At 45.6% G+C, this 20,018-nt stretch overlaps 1 protein-coding gene across 4 annotated transcripts in view; it reads left to right on the top strand.

The window, feature by feature from the left end:
• Nucleotides 1-456: 456 nt before the first annotated feature.
• Nucleotides 457-20,018, top strand: part of lars2 (leucyl-tRNA synthetase 2, mitochondrial) — a 144,061-nt gene continuing 124,499 nt past the window's right edge. For 3 of the 4 annotated variants that reach the window (XM_085989297.1, XM_085989299.1, XM_085989300.1), the window contains exons 1-3: nucleotides 457-612; nucleotides 4,270-4,534; nucleotides 6,191-6,319. In XM_085989297.1, the coding sequence (XP_085845423.1) occupies nucleotides 4,301-4,534; nucleotides 6,191-6,319 (363 nt within the window). In that variant the 5' untranslated portion in view covers nucleotides 457-612; nucleotides 4,270-4,300. The remainder of the gene's footprint in view (nucleotides 613-4,269; nucleotides 4,535-6,190; nucleotides 6,320-20,018) is intronic. The other variant, XM_085989298.1, reaches the window with a different exon arrangement.

Below are 20,018 nucleotides of genomic sequence, written 5' to 3'. Positions count from 1 at the left end.
TCTGTTTTTATTTCCGGTTTCCAGCATCCACGGTATTTTGCTTTGGTACTGTTGTTGTTGTTATAACAGCAAAATACTGCGGATGCTGGAAATCTGAAATAACAACAGAAAATGCTGGAAATACTCAGCAGGCCAGGCAGCATCTGTGGAGAGAAAATAGAGTCAACGTTTCAGGTCTGCGACCCTTTGTCCAAACAAAGGGTCCTCGACCCAAAATGTTAACTCTGTTTCTCTCTCCACGGATGCTGCCGGGCCTGCTGAGTATTTCCAGCACTTTCTGTTGTTATTGTTGTTGTTGTAAGCCCCAGTGCTGGGCGCGCCTGCGCAGTAAGTCCCCTCTATCGCATGCTCTCATTGTGCGCGCATGCGTAGTAAACTCCGCCCTCACTGGGCGCGCCTGCGCAGTAACCCCCTCGCTCACTCACTCACTGGGCGCGCCTGCGCGTCTAGGGCCTCCCGGCGCTTTGAAGAGCGGCCAAGATGGCGGCGCCCAGGGAGTGAGCCGAGCTCCAGCCGCAGCCGCTCAATAAAAGCCTCTCCCCGGGTCACTCCCACGCCTAAAGTCAGCGGCCAAGGTCCAGACCGATCGCCAGGCTCGAGCTCTCTGTGCTGGTCTGTGTTTTGTTTTCGGAGAAGAAAAAAGGAGTGTTTTTTGTTGTTGCTTTTGCTCAATGGGACCTGGGCTAGTTTAATTTTTTTTATATATATATCTCATTCGTTCAGATTTTCTCCCCTTTTTATTGTTCACTCTTCCCTTTTTGGGCTTGTGTGTGTGTGTTTTATTTTTAATTTTTGGTTTCTCACTGTGTTGGAGGTGACTCTTGTGCTGCCCCAACCCCACTCCTGACAAAGTACAGGCTCAAAACACCAAGACAGAGGCCGGAACCGAGAAGGAAAGGAAAAGAAAAAAAGACTTGCATTTCTACAGCGCCTTTCATGACCACCGGACATCCAAAAGCGCTTTACGGCCAATGAAGTACTTTTCGAAGTGTGGCCACTGTTGTAATGTAGGAAACGCGGAAGCCGAGTTGTGCACAGCAAGCTCCCACAAACAGCAATGTGATAATGACCAGATAATCTGTTTTCAGTGATGTTGATTGAGGGATAAATATTGGCTCCAGGACACCGGGGAGAACTCCCCTGCTCTTCTTCAAAATAGTGCCGTGGGATCGTTTACATCCACCTGAGAAAGCAGACAGAGCCTCGGTTTAATGTCTTATCCGAAAGACGGCCCCTCTGACAGTGCAGCACTCCCTCAGTACTGCCCCTCCGACAGTGCAGCGCTCCCTCAGTACTGCCCCTCCGACAGTGCAGCGTTCCCTCAGTACTGCCCCTCCGACAGTGCAGCGCTCCCTCAGTACTGCCCCTCCGACAGTGCGGCGCTCCCTCAGTACTGCCCCTCTGACAGTGCGGCGCTCCCTCAGTACTGCTCCTCCGACAGTGTGGCGCTCCCTTAGCACTGCATTGGAGTGTCAGCCTAGATTTTTGTGCTCCAGTCTCTGGAGTGGGACATGAACCCACAACCTTCTGACTCCGAGGCGAGGGTGCTGCCCACTGAGCCACCGCTACGGAAAGGAAGAACTTGAATTCAACGCACTCTGCTGTGCCGGGCCTCTAGCCTCTTCCATCTGTGATGCTAATTGTTTTGTGGCTTCCTGTTTTTTCCATCGGTGTCAGTGCATGCAGAGTGGCAGGATCTCTTGCTGTACTGCTTGTCTCCATCCTGTTTGCCAGTTTTACCTGCAAGACCGGTGGACGAGGTTTAATATAACCCCTGGGCAAGGGCTTTCAACATGGATGAGCCAGCTTGCCATAGTGTGCGGGATGACGGGAAGAAGCAGAAAGTGTGGCCAAGAGGGGCAAGTAGGTGTGAGGACAGCATTCGTATTTACAGCACAGAAACAGTCCTTTCGGCCAAACTGGTCCCTGTCGGTGTTTATGCTCCAGACAAGCCTCCCACCCCACCCCTCTTCATCTAACCCTATGATCATATCCTTATATTCCTTTCTCCCTCTTGTGTTTGTCTAGTCTCCCCTTAAATGCATCTATTCAGAAAGCAAGATGGCGACTGAGACGGTCCATTGCTAGCGCTTTCCCTGCTTCGGGCGGCCCGCTCTCGCCGCTCGCTCCCGCAACCGGAGCGAGGTGTTCGGCGAGTCGAGCGGAGGTAGCGCAGCGCATCGGGACGCAGCAGCAGCCACGTCAACCCGCTAGAGCTCGTCGGCCGGCAGCTCCTCAGTGGGAAGGCATTCCGACTGGGAGGAGGGGAGCCGAGCATGGCGGCCGGACCGGAAGCGGGAGAAGCAGGCCTCGGGCCATCGGACCGTGGAGCTGGCGACGGTGAGGTGGAGGCCGTGGTGACCGGAGGATGTGTTCGGTGAGTCAGGCGGAGGCAGTGCATCGAGCAGCAGCCACGACGACTCGCAGTCCGACTGGGAGGAGGGGAGCCGGGAATGGTGGCCAGAGGGTGAGTGGGACAAGCAGGCCACCACACGTGGAGCCGAGCCGGCAACAGTGAGGAGGAGGCCGCGGTGACGAGGAGGACGGAGCGGCTGAGGGACATCCTGCTCCCACTGCCACTGGATGCCAAAGAATTGACTTTCTGAACACGGCGCTGTAAGAATAGCTGATGTGTCCCTACGGGGAGTAAGCATTCCATTGTACTAGTACATATGGCAACTAAAAATTGAATTGAATTGAATGCTATTCGCCACATCCACTCCATGTGGTAACGAGTTCCATATTCCCTCCACTTTCTCGGTCAAGAAATTTCTCATGAATTCCTTATTGGATTTATTAGTGCCCGTCTTATATTTATGGTCCCTAGTTCTGTAGTTGCCCGCAAGTGCAAATATCTCTGCGTCTACCCTATCAAACCCTTTCATAATCTTAAAGACTTCTATCAGGTCACCCGCTATGCACTTGATGTGTCGCAACCTACAAGGCTACGGACCAAGAGCTGGAAAGTGGGATTGGGCTGGATCGCTCTTTGTCGGACAGCACAGACACGATGGGCCGAATGGCCTCCTTCTGTGCTGTATATTTCTGATTCAACTCCTCGGCCTTCTCTTTTCTAGAGAAAAGACCCCCAGCCTGTTCAATTTTTCCTGATTGGTATAACCTTTCAGTTCTGGTATCATCCTAGTCCATCTTTTTTGCACCTTCTCCAGTGTCTCTATATCCTTTTTACCATATGGAGACCAGAACGGTTCACAGTACTCCAAGTGTGTTCTAAACAAGATTCCATACAAGTTTAACATAACTTCTCTGCTTTTCAATTCTATCCCTCTAGAAATGAACCCCAGTGCTTTGTTTGCTTTTTTAAAAGCTTTATTAATCTGTGCCGTTCCTTTTAGTACCCCCAGTTTCTCTACCCCAGAAGTAGCCACTTTTGAGGGTGAGCGCCAGCAGAAAGAAGGTGTAGTGAAGTCTTCCCTGTTGACTTGTGGAAAGCCATGGCAAGAAGGGAAGGATTGCTGGTGCTGAGGCAAAAGTCAGGACCTGCAGGGCTGTACAGAATGTATTCGAGATGTGTCAGCCGTAGCTCAGTGGGCAGCACCCTCGCCGCGGAGTCAGAAGGTTGTGGGTTCAAGTCCCACTCCAGAGACTTGAGCACATAAAGTTAGGCTGACACCCCAGTGCAGTACTGAAGAAGTGCTGCACTGTCGGAGGTGCCGTCTTTCGGATGAGACGTTAAACCGAGGCCCTGCCTGCTCTCTCAGGTGGACGTAAAAGATCCCACGGCACTATTTCGAAGAAGAGCAGGGGAGTTCTCCCCGGTGTCCTGGGGCCAATATTTATCCCTCAATCAACATCACTAAAACAGATGATCTGGTCATTATCACATTGCTGTTTGTGGGAGCTTGCTGTGCGCTAATTGGGTCCCCTGTTTCCTACATTACAACAGTGACCACACTTCAAAAAGTACTTCATTGGCTGTAAAACCCTTTGGGATGCCCTGACGTGAAAGGCGCCATAGAAATGCAATTTTTTTTTATACCATTGTTTTTCTGCTTATAGTGGGTTTTTTTAAAAAACATTTTAAAGTGTTGCTTGTATGAAGATAATCCCTTGTGCTCTGTTTAATATATACATTTTGGCCAACCAGTACTAGTGGGTTGACATTTCGAATTAAGAGAAATTGTACCAAATATCATGAACTTTAAAGCTTTGATTGTGCGCAGGTGTGTGTGACATATCCCTTTACCCCCCAAAACTGGAAGTTTGTGTTATTCCCCTGTCACGACAATTGTCTGTTTTTATTTCTAGTGATTTTTAAAGGTGCCTGATTGTACAAAAGATGCAAGCTGCCTTGTGGAAGCTGGGGTGTTGCTCCTCTTGCTTGAAAAGACGTTTTAGTGGCTGGACCAGTTTACTCAAGCAAGATGGGAGGCAGGCGCTCGGACACAGCAGAAACATTTACAGTGAAACGGGAACGTGGGAAAGAGACTATAGAGCTGAGACGAGGAAACGTGTAGAAGGGCACTGGCATTCGCGAATAAAGGAACTATTCCAAATTATTTCTGAAACCGATGTAAGTATTTTAAAAAAAATGTCACAAACAGACAGAATGTTCACCATCTAGAAACAGAACCAGTTTAAGGAAGATGGAACATAGGAACAGGAATAGGTCATTCAACCCCTCGAGTCTCAGGACAACTAGGAATGGGCAATAAAGGGCGGCCTTGCCAGCGATGCCCGCATCCTGAAATCTGGCCACCCTTGCCGAGTGTTGTAGCAGTGTGTGCGGGCTGTTGGTGATCTCTCATGCTCCCCCCAGCCCCACCCCCCGCCCCCGCAAGATCTAAACGGAGTAAAAGAGAAAGACCTATTTGACAGGAGTTAATTTTAAACTCTAAGAAACATAGAAACTTAGAAGATAGGAGCAGGAGTAGGCCATTCGGCCCCTCGAGCCTGCTCCGCCATTTAATGAGATCATGGCTGATCATCCAAACTCAGTACCCTGTCCCTGCTTTCTCCCCATATCCCTTGATCCCTTTAGCCTTAAGAAATATATCCAACTCCTTCTTGAATCTATTTAATGAATTGGCCTCAACTGCCTTCTGTGGTAGAGAATTCCACAGGTTCACCACTCTCTGGGTGAAGAAATTCCTCCTAATCTAAGTCCTAAATGGCTTACCCCTTATCCTTAGACTGTGACCCCTGGTTCTGGACTCCCCTGCCATCGGGAACATCCTTCCTGCATCTAGTCTGTCTAGTCTTGTTATAAGTTTCAATGAGATCCCCTCATTCTTCTAAACTCTAGCGAATACAAGCCCAATCGACCCAATCTCTCCTCGTACGTCATTCCTGCCATCCCAGGTATCAGTCTGGTGAATCTTCGCTGCACTCCCTCCATGGCAAGAACATCCTTCCTCAGATAAGGAGACCAAAACTGCACATAATACTCAAGATGTGGTCTCACCAAGGCCCTGTACAACTGCAGAGTGGCTGGCCATGATGTAACTGGAACATCATTATGTTCACATCTGATACATTACTGTGACTCGCGGACTTAATTGGAGATAATTCAGGGTAACAGAAGCATAGTGGTATGTTACTGGACTAGTATATCAGAGGCCTGGACTAATGATCCGGAGACATGAGTTTAAATCCCACCACGACAGCTGGGGAACTTGAAATCTAGTTAATTAAATAAATCTGGAATAAAAAGCTAGTAATGGTGACCGTGAAACTATCGATTGTCGTAAAGACCCATCTGGTTCACTAATGTCCTTTAGGGAAGGAAATCTACCGTCCTTACCCGGTCTGGCCGGTATGTGACTCCAGACCCACAGCAATGTGGTTGACTCTTAACTGCCCTCTGAAATGAACTAGCAAACCACTCTTGTTTCAAGAAGGCGGCTCACCACCACCTTTTCAAGGGCAAGTGGGGATGGGCAATAAATGCCGGCCTTGCCAGCGACGCCCACATCCCGTGAATGAATAAAAAACCACTTGTGACTTGTTGCTCGATTGCTGTCTGGTGAGGGGCTCCAAGTTAAATAATGGCACCTAGTGTTCTCCTCCATCTTTAACCGACATCCCATTCTATATGTAATAGTAACTTTCAAGTTTATATTGAGAAAGAATACACGGTTTAGTGAATGAAGTGTACAGCATCATAAACTTAAGACTCAGTTTCCCTCGTTTAATGTTTTTTCATGGATGGTCTTTATTTTCCTCTCAGAAATCAAAGCCAAAGTGTTACGTCCTTTCCATGTTCCCGTACCCTTCTGGGAAACTCCACATGGGGCACGTTCGAGTCTACACGATCAGTGACACAATGGCCCACTTCCAGAGAATGCGTGGATTTCAGGTAACCTAACTGTAATGGAAGCTCGCTCTGAATTTAAACTGTGTCAGCAGCATTTCGCATCAAAGCTTTTGGGCGTGCCTCCGCGATATTTATCACGTATGATCCAGCAGGGAGAGAAAGGAGTGATGCAACCCGAATATTTGTTTATATTCCTAAAATCGCACAAAAGCAAAATAATAATTTTCAGATTCACCATTCGTGCGATTCACCACTAATGTTCATAAGAACATATGAACATAAGAATTAGGAGCAGGAGTCGGCCATTCGACCCCTCGAGCCTGCTCCGCCATTCAATAAGATCATGGCCGATCTTCGACCTCAACTCCACTTTTCCCGCCCGCTCCCCATATCCCTTGATTCCCCTGTTGTTCAAATATCCATCTATCTCCGCCTTGAATATATTCACTGTCTCAGCATCCACAGCCCTCTGGGGCAGAGAATTCCAAAGATTCACAGCCCTCTGTGTGAAGAAATTCCTCCTCATCTCAGTCTTAAATGGCCGCCCCCTTATTCTGAGACTGTGCCCCCTGGTTCTAGACTCTCCAGCCAGGGGAAACATCCTCCCTGCCTCTACCCTGTCAATCCCCCCCAGAATCTTGTATGCTCCCGTTAAGCTGTGCAGAGCTCTGAAGGTGCCGCGCACCGGATTTTATGAGAAAAACCGCACGTGCGCAAACATTTAAATGGGCCGCGCTGCCAGTTAAAGGGCCTGCACAACCGACAAACAAAATAAGAGGGAACATTGTTCCCCACCTCCATTTCCAGGGCAGCTAGGGATGGGCAATAAATGCTGGCATTGCCAGTGCCGCCCCCATTCTGAGAATGGGTGGGGGGGGGGCAGGAGAAAAGTTTTTTTTGGCTGACTTGGATTTTCCTGATTGCCCAAGAATTTAAATAACAAAATGCAACATGGACACATTAAGGTAGGCATTCCTAGAAGAGGTGTGGCAGTGAACCAAACACTAGTACGATAGCAAAATACTGCAGATGTTGGAAATCCGAAATAACAACAGAAAATGCTGGAAAAACTCAGCAGGTCAGGCAACATCCGTGGAGAGAAATTTGAGTTGACGTTTCGGGTTTGACCCTTCTTCAAAACTGGAGAGAAAAGGAACTAGATCGAAGGCAGGGCTGCGATCGGACAAAAGAATAAAAGAACCAAAAGAAGTAAAAGAGATTAGAAGCTAGACGAGATGGTAATATGCTGGGATTAGGTGTAAAGTGTACTGGCAGGGCAAAAGATAGCTGCCAGGTGTGAGAGAGAAACAAAAGGAAAGGGGGGGGGGAGGAAAGGAGTGGAAAAATATAAGTAAAAATGAAATAGGGGCCGAGGTTATGATCTGAAATTGTTGAACTCGATATTGAGACCGGAAGGCTGCAGAGTGCCTAATCGGAAGATGAGGTGCTGTTCCTCGAGTTTACGTTGAGCTTCCGTGGAACAGTACAAGAGGCCAAGGACGGTGAGGTCCGAGTGGGAATGGAGCGGTGAATTGAAATGACAGGCGACCGGAAGCTCGGGGTCACCCTTACGGACTGAACGGAGGTGTTCCGCAAAGCGGTCACCCAATCTGCGTTTGGTCTCAAATTTGACACGGCAACAGCTGCTGCTGGTACGAGCAGATAACGTGGCGTCCCACTGCCCATTTGCACAACTGTTAACGGCGGTAGCCGGCCTCTGCGCACGTGTATTTAAATGTATGCACGAGCCTCTGTTGACATTTTTTGTTAGAAAATTGCTGAAGTTCTTTGTTTCGAAGCTGATTATCCTTCAGTTAGCTCTTTCTACGATGAGTTTAAAAGATCAAGGATTTGCCAAACTCCTTTTACCACTAAAGGCTCAAAAGTTGATTTTGGACTTGTGCTGGTGAGAAGGAGAAGCAGAGCGATATCGGCTTCTCCAGGTGATCGAATCATCGAATGCTGCAGCAGGGGAGGAGGATGTTCGGCCCATCGTGCTTGTGCCGGCTCTTTGGTAGAGCTATCCAATTAATCCCACTCCCCGCTCTTTTCCCACAGCCCTGTATTTATCCAATTCTCTTCGAAAGTTACTACTGAATCTGCTTCCACCACTCTTTCAGGCAGCGCATTCCAGATCACAACAACTCACTGTGTTTATTTAAAAAAAAACATGTTTCCTCATTTCACCTCTGGCTCCTTTGCCAATCGCCTTAAACCTGTGTCCTCTGGTTACTGACCCTTCTGCAACTGGAGACAGTTTCTCCTTATTTACTCTATCAAAACCCTTCATGATTTTGAGCACCTCCGTCGTATCTCCTCTTAACCTTCGCTGCTCTAAGGAGAACAACCCCAGCTTCTCCAGTCTCTCCACGTCACTGAAGTCCCTTCTCCCTGATACCATTCTAAAAGTGATCTTACATAAAAGTGAAACAAATACTGAATCTACCCCAACTTGCTCGGTTGTTCGCTCGTCTTGTTGGTGTGACATAAAAATAGCTTTGCACTGATGTAGGTTTGTACAGTATAAGTGCCCCAACTAGTTCTCCGCATCGTGTATTGAAAACCATTGATTAATTCTATGGAATTCTTTGCACTTTTTGTTAATCCACTTTATCTCTTAAGACCTTGAGGTTTGCTGTTATTATTACATTGATTCCCTGCAGTCTCTCTTATTTGCCTAAGAGCTTTCTATCTGCCTCCTTATCTGGAGCAGGTGGCAACTAATACCCTCATTCTTATCATTACTGTTTTCTGCCACCTACCTTCTTGCTACTTCGAACCTTTTCATAGCTATTTTGTTATTGCTTGCTCATAAGAACGTGAGAATTAGGAGCAGGAGTCGGCCATACGGCCCCTCGAGCCTGCTCCACCATTCAATAAGATCATGGCTGACCTTCAACCTCAACTCCACTTTCCCACCCGATCCCCATATCCCTTGATTCCCTTAGTATCCAAGAATCTACCTAGCTTGGCCTTGAATATACTCAACGACTCAGCATCCACAGCTCTCTAGGGTAGAGAATTGCAAAGATTCACACCCCTCTGAGTGAAGAAATTCCTCCTAATCTCAGTCCTAAATGGCTGACCCCTTATCTTGAGACTATGCCCCCTAGTTCTAGACTCTCCAGCCAGGGGAAACAATCTCTCAGCACCTACCCTGTTGAGCCCCTTAAGAACTTTAAATGTTTCAATGAGATCACCTCTCATTCTTCTAAACTCCAGAGAGTATCGGCCCAATCTACTCAATCTCTCCTCATAGGACAACCCTCTCATCCCAGGAGTCAATCTAGTGAACCTTCGTTGCACCGCCTCCAAGGCAAGTATAACCTTCCTTGGGTAAGGAGACCGTGATAAAGCCATTCCTTTGCAAACTTTAATCGGTCTCTTCCTTAACTCCTATTTCTTGTCCATGTTTTTACAAGTCCAATAACCGCAGTATTTTCACCAGTTGCATATCGCTCTAATTTAAGTAATTTATCCCTAGTGTGCTAAAAACATTAGAAATGAACATTTAAAAAAATTGGGCAGTATTTCAATGTCTCCTTTATTCTATTTGAACTTTTATATTTGCCTTTTCTTTATCCTGAAGTACTTAAGACTGCATCACCGACCTCGATAATTGAAAACGTGCAGATAAATATGCGCACAAATTCTTATTGCACATGAAGTGGACAGGATTGATGACCAATGTTCCTTTTAAGCTGCGCGGCTGTGCAGCTTTCAGGAGCTCCCGCGCAGCCGGATTACCGGCTTTTAAATGGAAAGGCCACGCAGCCCGATAAAAGGGGCCGCACGGTCCAAAACAAATTTAGGGGGAGCATTGTTTCTGACCTCATAATAATTGGTATCAGCTACAATTTGGTGACCATTATCACTGGGGTCCAGCTATGTGCTTTCTGATGGATAGCAATAAAAATATTTTGGAAGAGTATAAAACAAAAGACCCTTCTGAGTTAACTTTGTATCGTGTGTCTGCATCAGATGGCTGCCAATTCTTTCATTAAATGACGAGTTTTAATTGCTGAAAGTTAGAGAATCTCACCTGGGTCGGCTTTGCTTGCACCTCCTGAATTGAGCAAATGATGTAAGTGCCTTGGTAGGAATTGCTAGACCTCCTTGTGCGCTATCACTGAGCTGCCAATTTTCCAGGCACCTTAACCTTGCTGTTGGAGCTCGGGTGAAGACCAGTGACTTAAAGGAACGCTCTTGGCATTTTAACTGCTCCTTCGATACAGAGCTCATGGAAGGAGGTGCACTTGTTCCTCGCCTCCCATATCTGCTCTTGGGACCCAGCAACAGTTGGACCTCACTTCACTGCTCCACATGTACAGTTGAAATGTTACCACTATTTTAACACAAATGTTGCACCATTTTCTCCTTCGAGCAGAGAAGACTAAGGGGAGATTTGATAGAGGTGTTTAAAATCACGAAGAGTTTAGATAGAGTAAATAAAGATAAATCATTTCCAATCACTGAAGGGTCAATAACCAGAGGGCACAGATTTAAGGCGATTGGCAAAAGAACCAGAGGCGACAGGAGGAAAAACTTTTTACACCACGTGTGGTTAGGATTTGGAATGCGCTGCCTGATAGGGCGGTGGATACAGATTCAATAGTAGCCTTCAAAAGGGAATTGGAGAAATGCTTGAAGGAGAAAGAATTGCAGGGATGTGGGGAAAGAGCGGGGGGGAGTGAGACTAACTGGATCGCTCCTCGAAAGAGCCGGCACAGACTCGATGGGCCGAATGGCCTCCTTCTGTGCTGCCCTATTCTATTCTGATTGGGAGCTGTGTTTGTCCTGAAAATACTTTGCCAGAGAGCACTCTTTTACTTTGTCGTATTAGTGAGATGATAATGGCATTCCAGGCCAGTACCACATGTTGATCAACGGTGATCCCTATGCAGCAATTCCCTGACTCCCCATAATTGATGTCAGCAAAGCAGCTCCCCAGTGTAAGGCTGAGACATGAAATAGTGGATCTTCACAGTGCTGAAAATCACCGATTTTTTTAAAAAAAAAAGAAAGACTTGTATTTCTATCGAGGCTTTCATGACCTTAGGCCGTCCCAAAGTGCTTTACAGCCAATGAAGTACTTTTTGAAGTGTGGTCACTGTTGTAATGTAGGAATCGCGGCAGCCAATTTGCGCACAGCAAGCTCCCACAAACAGCAGTGTGATAATGACCAGATAATCTGTTTTTAGTGATGTTGATTGAGGGATAAATATTAGCCGCAGGACACCGTGGAGAACTCCCCTGCTCTTCTTCGAAATAGCGCCATGGGATCTTTTACGTCCACCTGAGAGAGCAGACGGGGCCTCGGTTTAACGTCTCATCTGAAAGACGGCACCTCCGACAGTGCAGCACTCCCTCAGTACTGCACTGGGAGTGTCAGCCTAGAGTTTTTTATGCTCAAGTCTCTGGAATGAGACTTGAACCCACAACCTTCTGACTCCGAGGCGAGGGTGCGGCCCACTGAGCCGCGGCTGACATCGATTATAATTAGACATACCTCTATTTGGCAGGACTTTTTTTTTTTTAAACACCTTTTAACTATGACAAACACTAGAGGAATACTTCATATTTAAAGTAGATCCCTCTCCCCAATGCTATTTTTCTTAAACTGAATGGATTTATTTGGTTTAGCATCAGTATTTGTTTTTAACAATTTTTAATAGTCATTCTCCAGGTAACGTACTGAGAGAATGTCCAACCTAATTGATGTTTAACACAATAGGTTGAAGACACACTGTGATAAAAAGGATGTTGTGGCAGGGCAGGGAAATGGGAGCAGCGTTGGCAGTGCCTGTTGAAAAGCCAGCAGGATATTACAAGGCTCAAGGGGCTGAAATGAAGTTATAAACACACGAGTGGTATTCATGGTCAACTGATTCTTGAGGGTTTCTGTGCAGTTGTTCCAAAGCACAATTTCTGTGCTATATAATATGTATACAGCATAGTTGAATCTCTCCTGTGTAATGATTACATTGGAAAGTACAAACTAATGCCACAGCCGTGGCTGCCATCTAGGTTTGTTTTAATTTCACATAATGTGATTGGAAGAGAAGGCTACTACACAGTTTTATACAATGCCTATCAGTGCTAGAACAGCGAACTTAAAGATTTTGTTTGAGAAATTACAGTGTTCAACAGTTGTGTGTGTGTGTGATCTACATATGTAAAGGTCTTATTTCTAGACTGCACATATGTGAAGTATGTATCACAATTATATTCGATTCGCTCAAATCACAAGTAATCAGGTAGGAGATCTACCAATTAGCAAGTTGGGACAAAAGATACAAAGGACTGGTTAAAAACCAGCTGGTCCATTGAGTCCATCCCATGCTGGCATGACTTCTGCACACCATCACCTATATCTGTCCTCCCTCTCTGCCCCATACTGTGTCCTTTGTTTCCCCCCCCCCCCCAATCTATCCAGAATGTATAGCCTATCCACAGACTGAGTTTAATCCTTTTCATTCTTTTAAAGACTTTAATTAAATTTCCTTGAAGTCTACCCACTTTTTTTCTAAAGTAAGAAGCCCCAGTTCTCTCAGCCGATCCTGATGGCAGAGGATTCTTAAACTGGGTATCAAGCTAGTGGCCCTTCTCAGACCTTCTCCCACCATGTGAGGGGACCAAAACTGGACACACTACTCTAAAACTGGACACTGTATTCTAAAACTGGACACAGTATTCTAAAACTGGACACACTACTCTAAAACTGGACACCGTATTCTAAAACTGGACACACTACTCTAAAACTGGACACACTACTCTAAAACTGGACACACTATTCTAAAACTGGACACACTATTCTAAAACTGGACACACTATTCTAAAACTGGACACAGTACTCTAAAACTGGACACAGTACTCTAAAACTGGACACAGTATTCTAAAACTGGACACAGTATTCTAAAACTGGACACAGTACTCTAAAACTGGACACAGTATTCTAAAACTGGACACACTACTCTAAAACTGGACACAGTATTCTAAAACTGGACACACTACTCTAAAACTGGACACACTACTCTAAAACTGGACACACTACTCTAAAACTGGACACACTACTCTAAAACTGGACACAGTATTCTAAAACTGGACACAGTATTCTAAAACTGGACACACTACTTTAAAACTGGACACACTACTCTAAAACTGGACACACTACTCTAAAACTGGACACACTACTCTAAAACTGGACACTATAAAACTGGACACACTACTCTAAAACTGGACACACTACTCTAAAACTGGACACACTACTCTAAAACTGGACACACTATAAAACTGGACACACTACTCTAAAACTGGACACACTACTCTAAAACTGGACACAGTATTCTAAAACTGGACACAGTATTCTAAAACTGGACACACTACTCTAAAACTGGACACACTACTCTAAAACTGGACACACTACTCTAAAACTGGACACACTACTCTAAAACTGGACACACTATAAAACTGGACACACTACTCTAAAACTGGACACACTACTCTAAAACTGGACACAGTATTCTAAAACTGGACACAGTATTCTAAAACTGGACACACTACTCTAAAACTGGACACAGTATTCTAAAACTGGACACACTACTCTAAAACTGGACACACTACTCTAAAACTGGACACACTACTCTAAAACTGGACACACCACTCTAAAACTGGACACACTACTCTAAAACTGGACACACTACTCTAAAACTGGACACACTATTCTAAAACTGGACACACTACTCTAAAACTAGACACTATAAAACTGGACACAGTATTCTAAAACTGGACACACTACTCTAAAACTGGACACACTACTCTAAAACTGGACACACTACTCTAAAACTGGACACACTACTCTAAAACTGGACACACTACTCTAAAACTGGACACACTACTCTAAAACTGGACACACTACTCTAAAACTGGACACACTAAAACTGGACACACTATTCTAAAACTGGACACACTATTCTAAAACTGGACACACTACTCTAAAACTGGACACACTACTCTAAAACTAGACACTATAAAACTGGACACAGTATTCTAAAACTGGACACACTACTCTAAAACTGGACACACTACTCTAAAACTGGACACACTACTCTAAAACTGGACACACTACTCTAAAACTGGACACACTAAAACTGGACACACTATTCTAAAACTGGACACACTATTCTAAAACTGGACACACTACTCTAAAACTGGACACACTACTCTAAAACTAGACACTATAAAACTGGACACAGTATTCTAAAACTGGACACACTACTCTAAAACTGGACACACTACTCTAAAACTGGACACACTACTCTAAAACTGGACACACTACTCTAAAACTGGACACACTACTCTAAAACTGGACACACTACTCTAAAACTGGACACACTACTCTAAAACTGGACACACTACTCTAAAACTGGACACACTATAAAACTGGACACACTACTCTAAAACTGGACACACTACTCTAAAACTGGACACACTACTCTAAAACTGGACACACTCTAAAACTGGACACACTCTAAAACTGGACACACTATAAAACTGGACACACTATAAAACTGGACACTATAAAACTGGACACACTACTCTAAAACTGGACACACTACTCTAAAACTGGACACACTACTCTAAAACTGGACACAGTATTCTAAAACTGGACACACTCTAAAACTGGACACACTACTTGAAAACTGGACACACTACTAGAAAACTGGGCACACTATTCTAAAACTGGACACTAATCTAAAACTGGACACAGTATTCTAAAACTGGACACAGTATTCTAAAACTGGATGTAGTGTCCGTGTGTAGATAAAGACACTGAAGACAGGAGTTGGTTCATAGGTATTTACTAAGCAAGTCTGGGGGGGGGGGTTCTAAAGGATATACACAATACACAGGCTTATATAGCCCAAGTGGCAATTACCGGCATTACGCACACCTGGGGCTCTTAAAGGCACATACACCACAATTCCTCCCCTTCTAGCTAACTAGTACATCATATTTTAAGTAATTATTAATTACATGTTATATGCAAAATAATATACATTGCTGTATTAATTAATTATAAGTTGGTCTCTCAGGAGGCTTCCTGACTCGGTCCGGATAACGCCTCGGAGGTGTAGTAGTTTCTGGTGGTGTAGTAGGTTCTTCTGGCAAGGCTGATTCGGCTTGAAGGCCAGTGTCGGGTTCATCGGGTTCCAGTATCACCGGATCGGAGGTAGATATGGGTGTCTCTACTTCATCGTTAGATGTATAGCGTGGTGGTGTAGGTTGTCCCTTTTCGGATGACTTGATGATTTGGTCAGCATGGCGCCTTATTATGCTTTCTCCGATGTCCACGGTATACATCAGTGGTCCTAGTCGTGTGCAGATAGTTCCAGGCTGCCATTTCTCGGTACGGTAGTCCCGGGCCAAAACCGGTTGGCCTATCTGGAAGGCCCTAGTTGGCCTTTCATTCATGCCCTGAAACTGCCGGTTCTCCACGTCCCTTCGGATGTTGGGCTTGACCAAATCCAGCCGGCATCTTAGGTTTCTATTGTAGAACATCATGGCGGGAGTTTGGTTTGTAACCATATGTGTTGCATTCCTATATGCAAATAAGAAGTTATCCACCTTGTGCTGAAGTTTTATGTCTTCATTACCCATGGCCTTTATGGCCTTCTTAAAAGGTCTGGACAAACCTTTCAGCCAATCCATTGGTGGCGGGATGGTATGGGGCGGACGTGTAGTGCTTTACCCCATTGTTCTTTAAGAACTTTCTGAATTCTTCGGACACAAATTGCGGTCCATTATCAGAACATATCTGTTCCGGCAGCCCATTCCTGGCAAATACGGTCCTTAATACTGTGATGGTTTTTTCCGTGGTGGTGGAGGACATCTTTATTACCTCCGGCCACTTGGAGTGTGCATCAACTGCGATTAAGAACATTGAGTCCATAAATGGACCAGCAAAGTCGATGTGCACCCTTTGCCAGGGAGATGAGGGCCACTCCCATGGATGTAGAGGGGCCTGTGGCGGAGCATTTTGGACCTTCTGGCATCCTAGGCAGCTCTTGGTCATGTCTTCGATGTCTCCATCGATACCTGGCCACCATACAAACGCCCTAGCTAGGTTCTTCATTTTCACTCCACCCAGATGCCCCTCGTGAAGCTCCTTTAGCACTTTATCCTGGAGTTTGGGTGGAATCACCACTCTGGATCCACACATCAAGGTTCCTCGGCACACTGACAGCTGTTTTCTTTGCGAGAATGCTGGCAACAGTGGTTCGCCATGTGCTGGCCATCCCTTCATTGTTAAATCGTAGACCCGTGAGAGAGTAGGGTCATTTCTGGTCTCCCTTTCAATGGCAGAATTTGTCACCGGTAGACATTCCACTATGGTAGAGTGGAATATCTCTACTGGGTCTATTGTAGGTGCCTCTTCTATCGTTGGCAACGGCAGGCGCGATAAACCGTCAGCATTCCCATGCTGTTTTGACCCTTTGTATTCAATGTTGTATTGGTGTGCCCCTAGAAAAAGGGACCACCTCTGTAGTCTTTGTGCCGTCATAATGGGGACACCTTTCTTAGGGTTGAATATGGAGATGAGGGGTTGATGGTCATTCAGCAAGGTAAATTTTTGTCCGTGTAGGTAATGGTTGAATTTTTTTCACTCCCCATACCAGGCTGAGTGCTTCCCTGTCTATCTGGGAATAGTTACGCTCAGCTGAGTTCAATGAGCGTGACGCAAAAGCTATCGGCCGTTCCGAGCCATCAGGGAATCTATGGGACAATACCGCACCTATGCCGTAAGGGGATGCATCGCACGCCAGTCTGATTGGTAGTGATGGGTTGTAATGAGCCAAAACTTTCTCGGATGTGATTAAGTCTTTACATTTATGGAAGGCACGTTTACAGTCTTCGTTCCATTTCCAAATCACTCCTGTCTGTAGAAGATCATTAAGAGGGTGTAGAATAGTTGATAAGTTCGGTAAAAATTTACGATAGTAATTTATTAATCCCAGGAACGACCTCAATTGTGAAACATTTTCAGGTGCTGGGGCTTTTATAACTGCTTCAATTTTCTCAGGTGACTTATGCAACCCTTCCTTATTAATTATGTGGCCACAATATGATATCTGATTTTGGAAAAATTCGCACTTGGGGAGATTTGCTCGTAGGCCCCGTTCTTTCAGCCTAGTGAGCACCTGCTCCAAATTGGCACGGTGCTCGTTGTCGTTTTCTCCTGTTATAAGGATGTCGTCTAGGTAACACTGAGTCCCCGGCATCCCTTGCAGGACTTGCTCCATAGCTCTTTGCCAGATAGCTGGAGCTGATGCTACTCCAAAAACCAGTCGATTGTACTGGTACAGACCTTTGTGTGTGTTTATTGTGAGATACTTTTTAGAGGTCTCCTCAACCTCCATCTGTAGATATGCCTGTGCCAAGTCAATTTTTGTGAAACGTTTTCCTCCGGATAGTGAGGCGAAAATATCTTCTATCCTCGGAAGAGGATACTGTACCGTGTGAAGGACCGGGTTTACAGTCACCTTAAAGTCCCCACAGATGCGAATTTTTCTCTGTTCCTCAGAGTTATTTTTCAATGCTTTTTTCATGACTGGAACGATGGGTGTTGCCCATTCGCTCCAATCTATTTTGGATAATACGCCTGCCTTTTCCAAATTCTCCAGCTCTGCCTCGACTGCCGGACGTATTGCGTATGGCACCGGTCTTGCCTTAAAAAATTTTGGAATTGCTGCATCTTCCACTTTTATTGAGGCGGTGATGCCTTTCAAGGTTCCTAGTTTCGCTTGAAACACTTCTTTGGCGTTGGCCAAGATGTCTTTTAATCGTTCAGGTATGATGTCATCATTGTTTTTTTCCTTACTGGTCACCGTCAGTGCCTGAATGGAGTGCCAGTCTAAACGTATCTTCCTTATCCATTCACGTCCCAACAACGGTGGACCACCATCTTGTAGAATGTATAAATACAACTTTTGTATTTCTTTGCCGTTGTATACCACAGGCACCTTTATTTTTCCTTTGGGGTATACTTTCTGCCCCGTATATGTTTTTAAGATAATGGATGTGTCTTTTAGAGGTATATGCGAAAATAGCCTCTCGTAATCGCGTCTATTTATTACGGTTAGAGCTGATCCTGTATCTAGCTCCATTTTAACTGGGGACCCTGCTATTATGAGGGTAACCCAAATGGTCTGGTAATCTTCATTGGCAATTACATTATGTAATTTGAGAGAGCTTAGTCTCTTGTTCCCGGAGTCGCTATCGCTCTTCTGGTCTTTGGAGCTACTGTCCGTCATCATTTGTACCTTTCTGTGCTTTTCCTTATTGATTCTTTTCCCGTTAGTGGATTTTTTATTTTCAGATCGGCATACACGTGGAATGTGTCCCATCTTTCCGCATCGCCTGCATGCTTTTTCTTTGAACCAGCAATCCCTCTGGTCATGGTTGGATCTGCCGCAGCGATAACATCTCTTGAAACCCCGTGTCATTTCATGGGTGCCGAAGTCCTGTGGCCTTTGTTGTATCTTTGCCGCTCCTATTGCACTGAAAGCCTTGTCCAGTGTTAAATCTTTTCCAGAAGATACCTTTTTTTGTGTTTCTACACTTAGGGGATCGCAGATGAATTTGTCTTGCAGAGAATCTGCCAGTCCTCCCTCGAATTGGCAGTGTAGGGTATCAACAATCTCCTCAAAATTCTTGTCCATCGGTTCGGCTGGAGTGATTAAGTTGCGTAACAGCTTGTATGTTTCTGCGCCCATTAGATCCAGAAGCACTGAAGCTTTTTTTTCATCTTCTATGCCATTTGCGGTGCAAAACACCTCCACTCTTTCTACATATGTGGTCCAATCCTCTATCTTGTTATCAAAAACATCAATATTGCCAAAGTTAGGCTCTGTTTCGTTATCAAAAGCATCAATATTGCCAGACTTAGGCATTTCAAAAAAAATATGGCGCTTCCCGCGCTTTTTTTTTCTCTCTGTAGCAACGATATGGCGCTTCCTGCGCTTTCCCGCCGCTGCTACCGATAACAACGCTGTTTTACTGTGGTTTCCGTTTATTCACTGTTGGAGACTTGTTCCCGACGGAGGTCTAAACGCTGACCTGCTTGCCGCGCCGGCCGTCTCCCGAGTGCACCCTCCCAGTCCGTTATTGCTTGCCTCCGATTTCGCTGCCTGTCTCAGCTGTAGAGCCCGCCGCTGGAGCCCCAGCCTGACGCCCAGGAAGGATTAGCGCAGTACCTGCCACCAGCTTGGCCAGCTGGTGAAACCACAGTTTCTCTTACTTCCTTGAGTCTTCTGGACGCTGGAGGAATCGATGTCCTTGAGGTGCTGCCGAATTGCAGGTAAGTCCGTTTCCACTTCGTCGCCACTGTAGTGTCCGTGTGTAGATAAAGACACTGAAGACAGGAGTTGGTTCATAGGTATTTACTAAGCAAGTCTGGGGGGGGGTTCTAAAGGATATACACAATACACAGGCTTATATAGCCCAAGTGGCAATTACCGGCATTACGCACACCTGGGGCTCTTAAAGGCACATACACCACAATTGCTCTTAAAGGCACATACACCACACTGGACACCGTATTCTAAAACTGGACACACTATTCTAAAACTGGACACACTACTCTAAAACTGGACACAGTATTCTAAAACTGGACACACTACTCGAAAACTGGACACACTACTCGAAAACTGGACACACTACTCGAAAACTGGACACACTA

The sequence above is a fragment of the Somniosus microcephalus genome, chromosome 5, assembly GCF_052327205.1.
Source record: "Somniosus microcephalus isolate GS21.2 chromosome 5, FLI_Smic_1.0, whole genome shotgun sequence".
Classification (NCBI taxonomy): Eukaryota; Metazoa; Chordata; class Chondrichthyes; order Squaliformes; family Somniosidae; genus Somniosus; species Somniosus microcephalus.
The sequence above is the reverse complement of the archived record's forward strand: the minus strand, read 5'-3'. Positions and strand labels throughout refer to the sequence as shown.